The sequence below is a fragment of the Meles meles genome, chromosome 15 (genome assembly GCF_922984935.1).
Source record: "Meles meles chromosome 15, mMelMel3.1 paternal haplotype, whole genome shotgun sequence".
Classification (NCBI taxonomy): Eukaryota; Metazoa; Chordata; class Mammalia; order Carnivora; family Mustelidae; genus Meles; species Meles meles.
The window spans coordinates 15,703,092-15,716,657 of record NC_060080.1 but is presented as its reverse complement, the minus strand read 5'-3'; the positions used below and the strand labels follow the sequence as shown (position 1 = coordinate 15,716,657).

The window sequence follows — 13,566 nt, the reverse complement described above, 5'->3', positions numbered from 1 at the left end:
TATATCACTAGAAAACTTTCAGTGCACATCATGTTTTGTGATTATATTGGAAAAAAATTTTCTTAGTTTGGGATCAAGAATTATTTCTGTTAACATTGTATTAAGATTTTGTTTAGCTCAGGTAATGTAAGAAAAACAGATACAAGGGTTTGAAAGGCAGAAATAACACTGTCATTATATGTGGGTGATACGACTATGTACTTAGAAAATCCAAAGGAATCTACAGACAACTTATTAAAACTAAGGGGCTTTAATACGTTTGCTGGACACAGAATCAACATGTAAATATTACTTATATCATATAGAAGCAGCAACCATTTAGAAAATGAATTTTTTTTTTAAAGATTTCATTTATTTGAGAGAGAGAAGCAGACTCTTCACAAAGCACAGAGCCCAACACAGGGCTCGATCCCAGGACCCTGAGAAACCAAGAGTCGGATGCTTAACCAACTGAGCCACCCAGGCACCCCCTAGAAAATGAAATTTTTAAAAATAACCTATTTACAGTAGCACCAAAAAAGTACCTAATAATCTGACAAAAGTTGTGCAAGACGACTACATGTAAAATGTGTAAACATTTTTAGAGACTCAAAAAAGGAGAACTCTCTCATGTTCGTGAGGTGGAAAATTCAGTATTGTGAAGATGTTTCTTAAGTTAATTTTTAAATTTAGTGCAATCAGAATCTCAATGAGATGTTTGTGGAACTTGAATAGCCAATTCCAAAATGTTTATGGAAATGTTGAGAGCCAAAAATACCCAAGGCATTTTTGGAGAACAAGCTGGGGCTTAACTTAATGTACCAAATATCAAAATATATTATGAAGCTTTTGTGAAGTAAGACACTGTGCTCTTGGCACAGACTGAGAGAGGTTGGGCCTGCAGAACAGGTCAGAGAGCTCCAAAAAGAACCCATTCACATCCATATGGGATTCACAACAGGAGTGTCCGTACGGAAAGGCAGGGAAAGGGCAGCCTTTCCAGTTCATAGCGCTGGGACAATCAAGTTTCCATATGTTAAGAAATTAAATTAGACCCATATTTCACGGCACACATAACAATCAGTTTCAGGTAGATTATGAACGTAAGTGTGGAAGACTAGACCACAGAGCTTTTGGGGATACTATTAAAGAGTGCTGGCTGCCGGGGAGCCTGCCATGCCTGTGGACTGTGGCCTCACCCGGCTTCCTCAGTGTGGCATATTTCTAGGGCTCCTAGTGAGGCTGGCGAAGGAGAGCCCAGCTGAACCCAAGAAGTCAGTTCCTTTCATTTTTTTCCTTTGCGGCCACCGCAGCGGCTAACACACCTGCTTCCAGTCTCGAGGGAGCAGTCTTCTGGGGTTGGGAAAGGTAGCTCCTTCCTGGCCCTTCTGCTGGGAGGCCTCCGCAGAGCAGCAAGAAACCCTGCCTCTCCCAGCACCAAAGATTGCTCTGTGTAAATCCACCCCTGTTTGAATCTCTCAAGTCTTGTTAGGTCCCATAGCACATTGATAGCACTACAGGAATAAAAGAACTCGTGATGTTAGAACTACCCAGAAGATAAGGAAAGACTTCTGAATCTGAAGGTGTAATAAAATCAATGGTTAATTGTAACACCACTCCAGTTGCTGAGAGAATTCATCATTTCTACCTCTCAGACTCTTAAAGCACGCTGGTTTGGATTCAAGTGAAACGCCAGATCCCCAAATTAAACTAACATTCGACAAAACGATAAAAATTTACATTCTGTGTGAGTTCCAGACACCCACTAAAGTGGTGTCTCAAAAGCAGAGGAGGAAAGTGTAATAGTTATTAATGCCATGTCGTGTAAGAGTTCTTATTGATCCCCATCTTTAACACTTGGCAGTACTGGACTTTGTAATTCTTGCCAGTCTGAAGGGCTAGTCCACGTCTATTAAGAGTGACCACAGTCATACTTGACTTTGAGCACGGCAGAAAGGCAGGGGTGAAGTAGCAGCATACTGCTGTTCACTGAATAGGGGCGCGGGCCCAGCCTGTTTAAGGGCCGCTGGGTTCTTTACGGGTGCCTCCTGCGGGGCAGAGGCCTGCAGTTACGATGCCGGTGCAGCACGCCCTGCTCACCCCGTGTCCTCACTCGGGGCGGGGCTACGGCAGGATCCGGGATGCTGCGCCCCAGTGTTTCACCAGAGGGGAAGAAGAAGACCAGATATCAGAGAAGTCCCGGGATTCCAGACTGATCTCCTTGCTTCTCTGCCTGTGTTTGAATACACTGGGTTGGAATTCACACTGAAAGTGGCATCGAGGGAGGATGATTCCTTTAACTGACTTTTCTTGGTTAATCAGACTTCACGGAGATTCCACAACCTTTATGTGAATCTTCATATAGAATCTTGTATAAACCCATTGCACAATAGGCAGCTGGCTCTGAATGGAGAACTCCCCATCACCCCTGATACTCTGGAGTCCCGTCCTCTGCATCACGAGTCCCCGTGAAAGCCATCGTTAAGCACACACAGTCCGTCCAGCATCTCCCCTGCTTTGCACTTAAGATGCTAAGGTGGCAGCAACTCCCGTACTCTGGCTGAGACCCTGCATTCGTTCCAAGAGCACAGTATGAGCATTTCACATGTAAAGTTGCCAGTGCAGCACTTAAGCAATCATCAGAAAAGCCTGTGGCTCCTGCTCCCAAATAATGCCTTTTAATCACCACCAGGATCTCAAGGACCAGTACATTGTTGCTGATGTGACAGAGGAAGAGACCCAGTAGAGGTCAAGTCATGACCAAATAAGAAACAACTGAAATATCTCAGCTACTACTGAGAGAAAAGGAAAAGTCTGTAGGAAATGGCTGAGCACTCGGCTGACAGATAGGACCGTGGGAAAACAAGAAAGATGATTAGAAGGAAAGGAGTCCTCTGAAGTTTGACCCTCAAATCCCTGTTCTTTATTAGAGACAGTAACAGAGAGCCTGTAAATTAGTGAGAATTACAGATCAAGTTGAACATTTGGGCAGTGCTGCCCTACAGATTACTATGGAAAAGGACTGTCAGTGATAGAGGATGAAAAAGTCCACAAAAACCGGTACTGTACTGTCAGGTCTTGCCAGGAAAAGTGCCTTCAGTTCATCCAAGAGGAATGTAAATACATGAGGGAAATGGCAGATCACTGATAGCTGGAATCAAAGGAACAGACTCGCGGACTCCGCTAAGAGGTAACGTTCCCTAATTTCTAAAGAAGCATTTTGAATGAAAAAAGTAATATCTTCATAATTTGAGGTCGGACAAGAATTTTTTGAGTGAGGCACAGAGAATAAGTATAGAGAAAAGATTTAAATTCAGCTGCATCAAACTTAAGAACTTATGTCCATTAAGAAAAAAATAAGAGATCAACAGGCAAGCCAAGGACAGCAACATGACAAAGGACTAGTGTCTAGAATTAAAAAACAAAACAACAACAACAAAAAAAACGAGACTACAAATCAAGGAGAGGAAATGATAGGCAGCCTAATAGAAAAACATGCAAGAGACTTAAATAAGCACTTCAGGGGATACAGAAAATGTCAACACATAAAAGTTGTTCAACTCTTCTGGTCATCAGAGAAACGCAAAGCCACAATGAAGTATATACCATTATTCATCAGGTTAGTGATCAGTACCAAAGTGGGGCTGATCTGTAACAATATGAACTCTCGTGTCTCTTGGTATGGAAATACGTTAGTAATTAGGGAAACTATTTGGAATTATCTACTAAAGCTGAACTTAGACAGAACATATGACATAGTATTTCTACTTTGAGTGATATCCTCAACAGAAATACATGCACCAAAAGACATGTATGAAAATGTTCATAGCAACATATTTGCAATATCTCTGGACTAAAAACAACCCAAATATCTATCAGTAAAATAAATAGCACTATGTTCGTACAGTAGAAAACTACAGAGCCAAGATAACAAGCTGTTGCTACATATATCAGCATGAATGAATCTTACAGTGTTGAGTGAGGGAAGTAAAACACAAAAACATTTATGTGAAGTTCATTAACAGACAAGATTTAGCTATAGTATTAAGGAATATGTATTAGTCAGCTCAAACTGCCATAAGAGAATACCATAGACTAGGGAGCTTAAACTGACATTTATTGTCTCGTAGTTCAGGAGGCTGGAAGTCCAAGATCAGCATGGCAGCACGCTCAGTTTCTGGTGAGACTTCCTGGCCTGTAGACGGCTACCTTCTCCATGCATGTTCGCCAGACCTCTTTGTGTGTGCCTGGGAAGGGAGAGCAAGCTCTCTGATGAATCTCCTTGTAAGAACATTGATCCTACCTCTCAGAGCCCTACCCTGTGACCTCATTTATCTCGACATATCATCACATTGGGAGTTAGGACTTCAACTTGGGATTTCAGGGGAGTCACAGTTCAGTTGATTGCAGAACATTAACTATTAATGTAAAACAAAATAAGGAAGTGATTATAGTGTCAAGGAATGATAAGTATTGGTAGAAAGCAAAGTAAGGAAGTCAGGATAGAGGTTACCTAAGATGTGAACAGAGGTAGGAGTTGGGCTGGGAAGATGCCATACTGGCAGTGTTTTGTTGCTGGATTCACATAGCTGTTCATTTTATCCATTATTTGTTAAATTGCACATTGATGTTTTATATGCTTTACTGTGTATCTTAAACTTTTTTCAAAAAGTAAAACCATTGTATCCATTCTCGTTTCCTGTTCTATAATCTGTTAACACTGGTGCTCTATTTCACTTATGTTACTCTGGTATTAATAGGGATTGTGCTTAACTATTTGCCTTTTCTGATCCCTCATAGAAGTTATGTTTATATATTATTTTTTAAAATATTAATATGGTAGATAATGGTACATATAAAATGTTTTAGTAATGCTCTTCGTCTTGTGGCATCTATATTTCTGGATATGCTGATGAATTCAGTTGAAATTACCTTTTTGTCCTTGAACATTTTCCCATGTAGGTAAAGATTTCCAGCTTTGCTTGTTTCTGGCCTGCACTTTTTATTAAAGTTAAATCACGTGTTAGAAATGTATTTGGGGGTTGCCTGGGTGGCTCAGTGGGTTAAAGCCTCTGCCTTCGGCTCAGGTCATGATCCCAGGGTCCTGGGATCGAGCCCCGCATCAGGCTCTCTGCTCAGCGGGGAGCCTGCTTCCTCCCCTCTCTCTCTCTGCCTGCCTGTCTGCCTACTTGTGATCTCTGTCAAATAAATAAATAAAATCTTTTAAAAAAAATGTATTTGGTCCTCTTGAAGATTATCTTGTACTGGTAAGAGTAGGGAAAAGAGGAGCTTTTTCAAAGTGAACTATCCCAAATCTGATCCATAAAAGGAATGCTGACTAGAACGAGAGTTCTTTACGTAGCTCTACTCTCTTCTGGTATCACTAGTCAGTCAAGGTGGTGTAACTACTGAAATGGGACATGAATTCCTCATTTCAGCAATCTTTCAAAGGGATTGTGAATTGCTTCCCAATCAGGAAGGTATCAGAGAATCCGATTTGCTCCTCACCCTGAAAATTAACCCCAGTAACTGAAGGGGACATCCTTACATTTTCGCCCAGATGGCTTGAGCAGTGAGAAGACAAGCAGTTCTCTTTCACAACAGATCTTTGTCATATTCTGAAACCCCATTTGTTCATACTGTATGGATGAAACAGTAAAACAGTGGGTTATCCCTTAAGAAAACTTCTCATCAAAATATGTTTTTTATTATAGATAATTCGCTCCTTTCTGCTCTTTCCAACAATCGAGCGAATGTCTGAGTCCCCGAACGGCAGGATCGCCACTCCACTTCTGTGCTGGCTTCGATATGCTCTCTATGTTTTTGCCTACCTTCTCCTTAAACCATGGCCTGAGAAAATCAAGTCCTTTATGATCAGAATTGGCCTTCGAATGATGAACCTACAGAGTGAATTTTCGGTCCTGAATGTATTAGAACCGTTTTGCCTTGGTAAGTACCTTTTACAATGTATATATTTTTCCATTTCTTTGTGTCTTTCCCAATTTCTTAAGTGTTCTATAGTTTTCAGAGTACAGAACCTTTATCTCTTTGGCAGCTTTATTCCTAGGTCTGTTATGGTTTTGGGTGCAATTGTAAATGGGATCAGATTCCTTGATTTCTCTTTCTGCTGCTTCATTATTGGTGTATAGAAATGCAAACAGACTTCTGTGCAGTGATTAAAAGAATGAAGTCTTGCCATTTGCAACAACATGAATAGAACTAGAATGTATTATGCTGAGCAAAACAAGTCAGAGAAAGACAAATACCATATATAAATTCCACTCATGCAGAATTGAAGAAACAAAACTGATTAACATAGGAGAAGGGAGGGAAAAATAAGGAGAGGGAGGCAAACAGTAAGAGACTCTTTACTATAGAGAACAAACTGAGGGTTGCTGGGCGGGAGGTGGGTGGGAGGATGGGCTAGTTGGGGTATGAGCATTAAGGAGGGTATTTGATGTAATGAGCACTGGATGTTATCTGTAACTGACAAAACACTAAATTCTACCCCTGAAACTAACAATACACTATATGTTAACCAACTTGAATTTAAATAAAATCTAAAAAGTAAATAAAAATTTAGAAATAAAAGAAAAAATAAAATGTTTATGCTTATTCTTGTATCAGAAAGTGGTAAGAGAATAACTTCAGACAGTGAATATTGAGCAAGGAATTATTGTTGGTTTTTTTCTCTCCCAAAAGCATAAAACTAGACATAAAAATAGGAATAGAAGCTTTAATTTTAATTTTCATCAAGCTTTAATTTCAAAACTTAGGGGCGCCTGGGTGGCTCAGTGGGTTAAAGCCTCTGCCTTCGGCTCAGGTCATGATCCCAGGGTCCTGGGATTGAGCCCCACATCGTGTTCTCTGCTCAGCAGGGAGCCTGCTTCCTCCTCTCTCTCTCTGCCTGCCTCTCTGCCTACTTGAAATCTCTGCCTGTCAAATAAATAAATAAAATCTAAAAAAAAAAAAATAAAATTCAAAACTTATCCTTTTGATCCTCCACTCTAGCTGCTGGATGGTAGGAAAAATTCCATATATGATTTATATGGAATCTTTATAGGAATCAAGGGGGCACCCTGTTAGTCCAGTATGAGAACTTAAGGGAACCCAGCCAAGAAAACCAGGCCCAATATTCCCATAGAGTGAATAGGCAATACTTTTATTTTCCTCTTTAAATGTTTTTGGAGGGGTTTAAATGATAAAAGTCACAAATGATAGTCATGGTAATACAGTACTGGGTGTTGTGCTGATTATATTTTCTGAATGTGCCGGGAGATATTTGCTACTTTACTTTTTGGCTTCGTGCTCGCTTCGGCAGCACATATACTTTTTGGCTTCAACCTTGGTTTTTTATTTTATTTTATTTTTTAAAGATTTTATTTATTTATTTATTTGGCAGACAGAGATCACAAGTAGGCAGAGCAGCAGGCAAGAGAGAGGGAGGAAGCAGGCTCCCCACTGAGCAGAGAGCCAGATGTGGGGCTCAATCCCAGGACCCTGGCATCATGACCTGAGCCAAAAGCAGAGGCTTTAAGCCACTGAGCCACCCAGGTGCCCCCAGCCTTGGTTTTTTAAATGTAATCTACCTTTTTAGTTAATACTAATTTATAGAATATAAATCATTTTCATAATAAAACAATCCTTTCTTAATCTATACCTCAAAAGTTTATGTAGGATTAAATATGATAACATATGCAACGTGTCTATATAATATTTTGTTTATAATAAGCCTCCAGCAAAGGATATAATGACAGTTGCAGCAGCAGCTAATGGCACCGTTCTAAGCTTTTACTTGTAGTCCTCAGAACTAATCAGGCTTGGGTATTTTACTCTCGCCATTTTATAGAAGATACAGAAATACAGAGAAATTACAGGAATTGTGCAGTCATACACATAGTGGGTAGTGTTCAAACTTTGGAAATCTACCTGTATGCTAAAACTTCCTTTTACCATAGCTGCTGCTATCATCTTTTTGCCCCAGTCGACCATAAAGGCAGGACTCCCGAAAAAAGCTTACCATGCTCACCTGTGTTAAGAGTGCCACACTGCCATGTACATAATGAATCCAGAAACAAGTCACAGCCCTGATGTACAGCTACACATTGGTTGTATGAGGTATTTTTATAAATATGTAGTAAGAAACAGTGATTGCAAATATCAAGTTCAATATATTTTCTGTGTTTGTAAATTTTTGTCCCATACTCTCTCCCACCCCCACTCTTTATTATAGACTTAGCATAGCAGTGGAAGAAGATGAGATAGGCAGAAAGGGAGAAGGGCTAAGGACAGTTATAAAAAATACCAAAGATTGAAGTTGGAGAGGCCCCTTAAAGACCTGGTATGGCCCCTTGTCCTTCCTTCCTATTCTAAAAGAGATAGAGATGCCTAGGTGAGAAAGACATTGACTGCAAGTCAGAAACCCTTCCCCTGTCTGGTTTTCAGTCATTGATCAGACCAAAAGTTAGACTTGATTTCTAAGGGCCAGTACATCTTTGGAAATTATTTGAGACCAAATGGAAGTCATTTCAAATTGTGGCAAGCATAGATAAAATTACTACACATACATGTCAACAAATCATTTTATTTCCCTTTACAGTTTTTTTTTTCTTTTGGTGTTTTTCTTTTTGTCCTATAGAGAAGATTATAAAAAGCATTTTCCGGTTAGGGACTCCATTTTCCTCTGAGAAATTCTGCTTCCAGGAAAATGGAATGGATGTACTTTTCTCTGCTTTTCCTACTAAGTACCAAAACCCCTGCATATTCAGTAACACATAGGAAGGCAAGAGAAAGAACACAGAGAAACAAACAAACAAACAAACAAACAAACAAAAACAGAAAATAAATAATACAATGGCATACAGACTCTTAACATACCAATAATTACATTAATGTAAATGGTCAAAATACACCAATTAAAAGACAAAGATTGGCAGAATAGATTAAAAAACATTACCTAAGTATATGCTGTCTTCAGAACCCCAGTTCAAATATAATTATATAGGTAGATTGAAAGTAAAAGAATGGGGAAAGATACATCATGTAAACATTAATCAAAAGGAGCCAGGAATGACATTGCATTAATAATAAAAGGTTCGCCCTGAAGCAAATAATACATCACATATTAATTTAAAAGTTAAAATAATAATAATAATAAAAGGTTCAGTCTACCAGGAAGAATGAAGACATATCAATCCAAAACGTGTGTACACCAAACAAGAGAGCTACAAAATAAATGAAGCAAAACTGATAGAACTGAAAGGAGTAATGGACAAATCCCCAATTATAGTTGAATACTTAAGAACACCTCTCTCAACAGTTGCTAGAACAAGACAGAAAATTAGCAAGGATATAGAAGAGTTCAACCGCATTATCAACCAACAGGATTTAATAGACATTTATAGAACACTTCACCCAAATCATATGTTTCTGATGGGCATAGATAGGTAGCCACCTGTGCTTTTCTTACACCTCTTCAGAAATATTTTCTAAACCCAAACCAGGACATAGAGTATATGAAAGTTTTATTTGTTTTTCTGTATACGTTTAGTGACTGTGTAATACATGTGACATATAATCAAGTGTTTAATGTTTTTAACTAAAAGAGTGAATTATATAAAGGTTATCTTCCAATTTTTCTACACCAGAGTTCTAAGCACCCTCTTTGAGAAATGGGGTGCATATGCTGCACGTGAGAGAAAGGAATCTTCCTTCCAGCTATAACAGTTGACCTCCTGCTGTGTCTTCCAGAGGCCCCAAGTGCAGGCATCAAGAAACAAGACTGTTCAGACTTGACACACTACCCTCCCTGGCTCAAGGCAACTAGAGCCTTCCAGCTGCATTGCTGCTTGGAGAGTCCCGGGATTCCTTTTCCTCACAAACACTGTTGTACAAGTTAGATACTATGTGCAAATTAGGCTCTAAACTAGACTGAACTCCCAGCGGCCTTGCTTCATCTCTGTTCCATATAACCAACGTGCAAACAAACTTTTGGAGCACAGCTCCACAATTTCTGCCATCCTTCCTTCTCTGATTTTCTGTTCTCTTTGTTCTGGATCTAGCTTTCTGATGTTCAAGTGAGCAGTACTTCAGGGGTCTTTTTTCCCCATTACCCACTTGGACTGTGAAACCTTAGGTAGAAGGAAAGCAGACAAAAATTACTTCTTCTTTATTTGGGTCCTTGGTTAATGGTTCACATGAGTCTTAATTAAGTCTCCTGGTAGTGACCCTAGGCTGATCCTTAACCAAGTATTTCAGTCATCCTAGCCAGCCTCTTCCTACTTGTCCCCTTGGGATCCCACATCACCCTTGCCTCTTCTTGCAACAAGTACCACAGAAACTGCCTTTGCCTGGGCTTGCCCTGGCTATCCCTTAGGTGATTCTGATGACCTTGCTTACTATGAAAGGAAGATGGTCCCAGCTGAGGGAGACCAACACATAAGATGCTGGCTTTTGCAGATGATTAGTGGGCTCCTGCTGAACTTGTATCCCATGAATGGTGAAGGTAATCCATACGCAAGCCAGCCCACTTGAGTCAGAAGTGTGAATTTTAGGTTACACAAAGAGAGGGCTCACCAAGAGAGGAAGACCATCTCCAAGATCATTCTCAGTGGTCTGTGCCATCTGTGACATCCTCTGCAGACCTGTTCTCTGGCTTTCCTGTCATCCAGACAGTGACCTTTAACATACCAGCCTGACTTTTAGGAGGCCTTGCAGTGTTTGCACATTATGTAATGTCTGTGCTCCAGTAGAAATCTTACAGAAACAAATGGAGGAAGTTTGCTAGTCCAAATAGTGGATAATAAATCCTGCCCTATCTAGATAGACACTGATTTTCTGTATCCTTTAGTTTATACACATATTTTTTTGTTGCAGTAAGGTCTGAAAAATTCAAGGAGCTAAAATATTCAAATACTTCAAATGCTGTTTCCCTTTTGGCAAAGATGGTACTTGCTATGGGCTGGGATTCTACATATTAGCCTTCTTCAGCAGATTGAGTGAAACATCACTTCCTATCGCATTCAAAGAGTAGCTCAGATTCAATTAGCATACTTTATAAACTTTACCTCAGTATTCATCAGATCAGTTTGCATAATTAGATTGTTTTAATTGTTTTTAAAGAAAATAATAGGGGGTTTTTTAGTTTAATTTTAATTCTAGAATGTTTGCTACTGAGTATTTCTTTACAATAGATGGTCTTCTGTTTCATGAGAAATAGGCTTTTCACTGAGACAGTTAAATTGGATTTCTTGATCAAAGCTAAAAGCAAATATATTTTAGCTTAGCAGTATCACAGGTCAAGATAATTAACTTTAAAAAATATTCTACGGTCTTTTCATTCGTTAGGCCAAATTCATGGTTTAATTCCTTTCAGTTAACTAACTAGAAAAACATAATGCAGATAGAAAGGACATTCCTGGTGGCCATGTTACTTTGTTGCATACATTCTTAGGAAAAAAAAAAAAAAAAACCCTTTCATTATCTTTCTTTTCCTTGGTCTACATGGAAATAACTGTTTAAGCATGTACTAGTAAACATAAGCTTTACTAAAGAAGCACATATTTCTTCTCAAAATATTTTTAATTCAATCTCAGAATAATTTTTTGAGTAAGACAAAAATCAGACTCCCATGTTACCTATTCTCTCATTATGTGTGTAGCTTAGAAAAATCTCTTGCTAAAAGACAACTGCAGCTTTAATAATTCATGGAAATTTAGACTAAAATGCAACATGATGGAAGAGGGGTATGTGGGGGGGTCAGTATTAGGATTTAGGACAAAAGGTGGTTGGATACAACACTAGAATATCATCTCTGATTTAGAATTCAGTGACTCAATGCAAGTTTTGCTGTATTTTTCTTTTTTTTAATCTTTTTTATTTTATCTTTTTTTTCAGTGCATTGTTTATGCACCACACCCAGTGTCCCATGCAATACGTGTCCTCCATAATACCCACCACCAGGCTCACCCATCCCCCTACTTCCCTCCCCTCCAAACCCCTCAGTTTGTTTCTCAGAGTCCACAGTGTCTCATGGTTTGTCTCCTGCTCTGATTTCCCCCAACTATATTTTTCTGAAGAAATTTATATGTGTATGTTATCTGCTTCTCTACAAAGTTGTATTATTTTTTTCCAAAAAAAAAAAATCATATACCTTGAGTTGTGTTTTTCCCTTTGGTGAACTCAGTGTCACAGAGGTGTTAAGATGATCTATCTGTTGGCAGACTATTGCAGACTAAATGGATGGTTATAATAACCAGTATAATGGCAAAATCAAACAAACAGGGCATTCTGTGAAACCTGACAGGAGGCTCTAGACTTCCTGTCACCAAACCAGCAAGACAACTTGGCTTCCAGTCCCCACGTTCTACCTCAGAAAACTGTGTGTGCTTCTCCCCCCAAACTTCCTACTGTATCACTCACTGTGGATTTACCTCCCTCTGCATTTTTCCTCACTGCTGAGACCAGTGCTTTATGAGGTCTAATTTTTGTCAGTCCCAACAGAAGCTCTTAGATGCTCCCTCTTCCCTGAAGTGATTCGTGCTAGTCTTATACCAGTACCTCCCAGCTCGGCTCACCAGTGTCCCTGTGCATCTGCCTCCAGTTCTGGCCTCCACCGTAACATCAGCTCAGGCACCATTCAAGGAAAGCAGCAGGCTTTTCCTCCTAGCAATCGCCTCCCAGACCCCCAGAAAAACTGATGCCAGCACAATCCCTTCCCATTTCATTTAACAACCCTTACTGACACCTGTCGCTAACCAAGTACACAGATCAGCCCTGAAAAGAATAATAAATGAAATAAAGCACCTGCCTTTCAGCTAACTTCCAGCATGATAAGGCATACGAATGTGAAGAATTGTCATCTGTCACAGTTAGGGCTGTCATGAGAATCGAGTGATGCCAATAAAGGAGAAATCAGTTCTACCTAGGTAAGGAAGGGAAAAGACCAAATGAATTGGACTTGAAGATGAGTTGGGATTTTTCCAGAAAGATGAAGTAGCATCAGGGTAGGTGATAGAATTCAGCAGAAGATAGTTTTCCTTCCTAGATTACGTGTACTTGGAGAACCTGTGATGCCATCTCACCTGTGAGCTGAAAGTCCTACCAGTCTTCCAACATCAGTCCCCGCTCCTCATTCCATTAGCCACTATCCTGGGAGGGCAAGTCCTGCAGTGATACTTGGTAAGCAGGTTGCAGAGGATACAGTAGCAAAAAGACCAGAATACTAGACTCCTCGGTGAGTTTTCTTATACCTGGACTTAGATCTATGATGGAAAAAGAAGTAAACAATTCACATTTTTCTGAATCCTCCTCTTTTCCTTCATGTTCATGTTTTTGTTTCCATTACTCCTGCTCCTGGATATTTCCTTCTCTGTGGTGCTTGAAACTCTGAATTCTGCTGGGTTTCCAGGAATGCTGTTGACAGTCATTGCCAAGAGAAATGTGTTTTCCCCTTAGGAAATTACATGTCCATTTGGTATTATTATTTCTGACCACTGTGTTGTGTTACAAGCATTTCTGAGGAATGGAAAAGATGGCTTCCTTGGAGCAATTACTGGAAAGGAAACTGGTATGTTACTTTCTTTAAAA

General features: G+C 39.6%; 1 protein-coding gene across 1 annotated transcript in view; it reads left to right on the top strand.

The window, feature by feature from the left end:
- LDAH (lipid droplet associated hydrolase) overlaps window positions 1–13,566 on the top strand; it is a 109,678-nt gene that overhangs the window by 70,471 nt on the left and 25,641 nt on the right. Inside the window, exon 5 of the mRNA XM_045979864.1 lies at window positions 5,694–5,928. Coding sequence (XP_045835820.1) covers window positions 5,694–5,928 — 235 coding nt within the window. The remainder of the gene's footprint in view (window positions 1–5,693; window positions 5,929–13,566) is intronic.